This window comes from Amblyomma americanum, chromosome 8, assembly GCF_052857255.1.
Source record: "Amblyomma americanum isolate KBUSLIRL-KWMA chromosome 8, ASM5285725v1, whole genome shotgun sequence".
In the NCBI taxonomy this organism is placed as follows: domain Eukaryota; kingdom Metazoa; phylum Arthropoda; class Arachnida; order Ixodida; family Ixodidae; genus Amblyomma; species Amblyomma americanum.
Window position 1 is genome coordinate 32,815,472 of NC_135504.1, and position 5,241 is coordinate 32,820,712.

At 49.0% G+C, this 5,241-nt stretch overlaps 1 protein-coding gene across 1 annotated transcript; it reads right to left on the bottom strand.

The window, feature by feature from the left end:
* Nucleotides 1–3,871: 3,871 nt before the first annotated feature.
* Nucleotides 3,872–4,933, bottom strand: LOC144102289 (speckle-type POZ protein-like). Its single transcript, XM_077635592.1, has one exon. The coding sequence runs from the start codon at nucleotides 4,931–4,933 to the stop codon at nucleotides 3,872–3,874; it is 1,062 nt and encodes a 353-aa protein (XP_077491718.1).
* Between the last annotated feature and the right edge of the window lie 308 nt (nucleotides 4,934–5,241).

Consider the following 5,241-nt stretch of genomic DNA (forward strand, 5'->3'; position numbering starts at 1 on the left):
CTCTTCATTTGTGTATCGTGCTGACAACATATCATCGTCTGAAGTAACACAGTACAATTTTTTGAACCTGTGGGTAGGTAGGTTAGTAACAACTTTAATGATTCAGGAAAGAACCAAGTAAGGGGGGAGGGGGGGAGAGGAATCAGGACGACGACGGGCCTTCGGGCCGCTCTAGATGGCCGAGCACTTTTGTGCTCGGGCGACCCCTTCGGCCCAGCCCACTGTCAGAAGCTACATCTCCGGCAGCGAGCTGCGCAGAGCAGCCTCCCATGGCTCCTGGTGTCCTGACCTTTGCCACGAGGGACTGGATTTGTTCGGGCAGGTGAGAAAGGTGTGACTAAAGTCGGCTCTGGTGCTAGGACACAAGTGGCAGTGAGGAGAGGTTTTACCGCGGGTTATAACTGAGAGAAGGAAAGAAAGAGCTAGAGAGTGTGGCCGTTTGAAATCTGCGCCACAAAACCTGGTCGCTTTTTGGAATAGATATATGCGGGTAAACAGCCATCTTTCGTCGACGAAATACATACATACTGTCGTAGCATATTCTCTGTGTAAGCTGTTTTCTTGAGCGCTCACTGAAGTCATCAACGCCTAGTGTTCCTCTTTTACCCTGCAATTCCCTGATTCAACCGTTCGTGAAATATGCAGTAATTATGTGAGACTCTTTCCTTTTAACCAACATTAATTAACGGGAACGAATGCAGCATAAGGTACCTAGGTTTGTTTTATTTCATACGGCTGTACACCTTGTCAGCGAGCAGTGGATTATGCCCAGTGACTGCGAACAATCGTGTCTTCTGATTAAAATTTCTCTTCCAGCTCGTAAACAGTCATTATAAGGTGAATACTGCCCAATTTTTAGCCCATTCCTCAAGTTATAACACGAAATGAAGGAACGTTCTAACATAAACCCCTTTGGACGCACGGAATAACTGTTTTAAATATTCATTTTTTTCCAAGGCCAAATACTGACTGGAATAACCTTAACAGCGAGTTGCTACCGAGAATTATTTACTAATGTTTGAAAACTTCCAGCAGATGTTAAGAATTTGAGTATATTTATATGCTTGTATGTTTGATGTGTATAGCCACCCTGCTATCAAAATAAAAAAAAATCAAATCGCCACCTTGTGACATGATGGCGTTTTGATTTACCTAACACAGTGGTTTACCTGAACAATAGGCGCTGCAGTTTTTGGCACACATTCCCTTATTCCCTTGGTCTCGCAGCATTTTGTTTTCGCAGTATCCATCGTCTCTGACGTACAAGCTGACCCACGGTAACTGAACCGTGTAAGCATGTCTTGTCAATAGACTTGGTTCCCGTACATCGTTAGGTTCGAGCGGTACATTAGAGCCAATGAACTAAACAGAATCACCAGACGTATTGAGAAATTTCGAGGTGGAGGCCAAGAATGCATTTCTGCGACAAAACCCACGAAAATTCCACGGATTACGTGTACTTCTTTCATAAGCCGCGCGGAGATCGGAGGGCTCTTATGCGTTCGCGCGGAGCACCCGTTACTGCCCCATCTTCCGCACTTCGGAAGTGAACCGGTGACGTCACGATAACCGCGGCGCCAACAACCATTATATGAGGGCGCAGAACCGTGAAGATGAGCATTGTGCACGAAAGATTCTTCATGAGCAGGGCAGTGACCAATTTACGTCGGGTTCAGCCGTGGAGGTTCCCGTGTTTAATGTTCGCTGTTTAGAAACAAAAGGCAAAACATTGCTGCATGCTCGTTGCTTTGTACTCATACATTGCCGGAAGTCGTTAACGGCCGACAAACTAATGTTAACGCTTCCAGAAACGCAGCCAATCAGAGGCCATTCTGCGTGAGAAGCTACGCAGTAACCATTAAATGCTCATGCGGGGCGTTGTCAACCGGATCCAGATAATTTCAGAGTTTATAAGTTCATATAACTCACTACCATTCAAATTTCTTCCTAGCGATAATTAATACACAAAAGTTTCACGATGCCAGCGCTTCAAAGATGCCTTTGATTTCGATCTTTCGGCGCGGTATTTAGACCGCGTTTAACACAAAATTTGTTCTGCGCCATATTTCAGCGTGTTCTGCGACGTTGTCTGCGAAACTCTTACTTTTCTGTCGCGAGTACGAGCCGATGTGGCACAGCTTTTTCATTTGGCGGAACCGCACAAACAGAGTGGAGATGATGCAAACAACTCTGTGAGGCAGGATAACTCTATCGCATGCTCATGACGGCACTGAATAAACAGAACGTAAGCTTATTGTCAACGTAAGCTTATTGGCAGGAGAGTCAATGAAGACCCTCCTGGAAGAATCTTTGCAAACGGGGCAATCGTCGCCACTTTGTTGCATTCCACCACCGGAAAACACACAGCGCTTCCATGCTTAATAAAGGCGAAAGAAGAGTACTGGTTCACGTACACCGAATAACAGGCACCTTCACATGGTGGTCAGTAAGCATATCATCCAGCTAGAACACTACAGTCGGATACAACTTAAGCGTGTTTTCCCCCCTCAAAGGACCCCTTTCCAGCCAGTGGCGTCGGCCGATTCTGATGACAGTACTAGTGTGACAAATCAGGGAGTGGTAGATGAAAGGGGATAATCCCTCCTCTCTGAGATCAGGGACAGTTCCCGCTTTTCGTTGTGGCGCCGCTCCCGCCATTGTCACGCTAGCACGGGCCATGAGAATTGGCCGACGGCACTGGCTGGAAGGGGATCCCTTGACGGTGCAATGTCGCTGCGTTCTTGAGTTGTACCCTAGTATAATTGAGCTCACTTGGAAATTCACCCTCATCCGTCATGTCTTCTAAGAGCGCAGGTAGGTCTCATGCGGTACGGGGGTTACAGAAGGGGCGGAGAACGGAAAGTTAATAGCCGCGGTTCTACCAATAAAGCAATGCAGGTTTCGTTTCAAGAAATACTCCACACTATCGCAAGTCTTCAAAAAAATCGCTTTGAAAAGCTCTTATCACACCAAACTTAATTTATATTGGCCGCACAACTGACTCAACTGTGGCAGTGACTGCTGCAGAAGGTTCTGCTGAGGGCGCCACCGAAAACAGTGCGAGAAGTATATCCCGACAGAGCAAACCGTCGTACAGTTGCGTACATAAGTAAACGGAGCACGCTGTTCCCTTCTAATGTAACCATGCTTTCTCAAGCGGAAACGAAGAAACACTGTTTTTTCCGTGAGAAAGCGCACTGACTTCCACTACCAGCATGCGCTTACCATGGCTAATAATAATAATAATTGGTTTTCGGGGAAAGGAAATGGCGCAGTCTCTGTCTCATATATCGTTGGACACCTGAACCGCGCCGTAGGGGAAGGGGAAAAGGAGGGAGTGAAAGAAGAAAGGAAGAGAGATGTGCCGTAGTGAAGGGCTCCGGAATAACTTCGACCACCTGGGGGTCTTTAACGTGCACTGACATCGCACAGCACGCGGGCGCCTTAGCGTTTTTCCTCCATAAAAACTCAGCCGCCGCGGTCGGGTTCGAGTCCGGGAACTCCGTTCCGCGTCGGACTTGTGCGAGCCACTATAGCTGCCAATTACAATTAGGCAACACATGAAAAATGTGGGGCAGCAATAGGCTGCTCCGTTTACTTTTGTCCCCACTTGTACGTTTAGAACACCGGTAAATTTTGCAATAGACGAAGACAGGCGCCATTTTGCTTTTCATTTTCTTGGTCTGGTTTTTTCCAAAAAAGAAAACAGCAGAGGTAGACTTTTAGGCGCATGATGAGAACGCGAGCGAAGCAGTGCTAAGGCGAGTCCAGAAGCAAAGCTCTAAACCATGCTGCCAGTGCAGAAGAAAAGGTAGGAAACAACACCAACAGTAGCAGTAGACAGGACCTCAGCGTCCGCCAGTTCGTCTTTTCAGACGGTTCTCCGTCGTTTAGCTGGGGGCATGCCCGAGTTGTTGCAGCGAGCGCAAAGCGCACGGACGACGTCTGCCGCTAAGTCGGCGTGGTACATCATGAGTGCATTCCAACCGGCCGTTTCGGTGACTTCAGTGCCGTGGGCACAGATAAAGTCAATGGCACTGCGGCGGAGCACGCCGGCGTTATGGCGGTCAGCGAGGATGAGTGTAGATGTGGCATTGTCGACGTCCATGCTTTCGATGAGGGCCCCTTCGCACAGGTCCTGGAGTGTCCGCAGGCCGTACTTGTCAGACGCTACAAGCAGAGAGTCCGCCATATCGCGTAGTTTCCGAGTACGCCCGGTGTAGATGAAGAAGAGCAGCTCACCGAACACATCGTAGTCAATGTCCGAAACCACGACCTCCTTTTCCTGAGCTTCCAGCATCTGGTGGCTAAGCATTGCTCGAAATACAGGCGACCGGGAGGCCAGGATCGCCTTGTGTACGCGGTACGCGCCTCCGCCGACCTTAATGGTGATATCGGAATGGCTTGCGCTGTCATGTAGCCAGTGGAGGTCCTCGGAGAGCCGGGACTGGGTTACTATGGCGTTGCCGCTCCTGCGACTTTCAGGCGTGCCGACGTAGCCGCCAATGACTGTCACCACACAACGTATCGCCAGGTCACCTTCCCTCAAACTGTGACAACTGGTACACTCCAGGGCGCTTCTGGGGATGAATTTATCGAAACCCCAGCCCCCTCTATGCCTGGAGAATGATTTGAGGCTTGTACGTTTTGCGTTCTGTTCCTCATCGGCTGCATCGATGACGCAAAATACAGCCTCGGCAAGTACGTCGTAGGCGCCTGTATAAAACAAGAACAGGGACAGATATTGTTCGTTCATATCGAACGTGCGCTGCCTAATCTTGAGGTACCATTTATCGCCGCCTTCCTGTTCTGAGGGAAACGGTGAGCTGTAGATTCCGTCAGTCATCTGTTGCGAGAACAAGTGGATGTCTTTTATGACCCAGAGGAAAGAGAGCTTCTCAGTTTTGGGTTCAGTTACGCCGTCGATCTCCATTGAGGATATTGTGGCTAAGCTTAGGGCAGTCGTCGGAAGCTTTTCAGAAGCCCTGCTTACCGCGTGTCTGTAGAACTGGGTGGCTCACTGCAACCGCCCTAGTAAACCGCAGTCCTCAGCCACGGTCTACTTCTCGAAGGAATTCGGACGGCAAGGCTTGTCTGCCGGTTGTTGTTGTTGTTGTTGTTGTTGTGTCTGCCGGTGCTGCGCAGGGGTGCCGTTTCGTTTTCCACTTCTTCAGCAACGATCTCGTTCCTCCAAACCCCCGGGATAGGTGCTTTTGTTTTATTCAAATTGGAGTGAATAAA

Coding starts and splice junctions, on each gene's coding strand:
- LOC144102289 (XM_077635592.1), bottom strand. CDS start 4,933: ATGGAGATCGACGGCGTAACTGAACCCAAAACTGAGAAGCTCTCTTTC.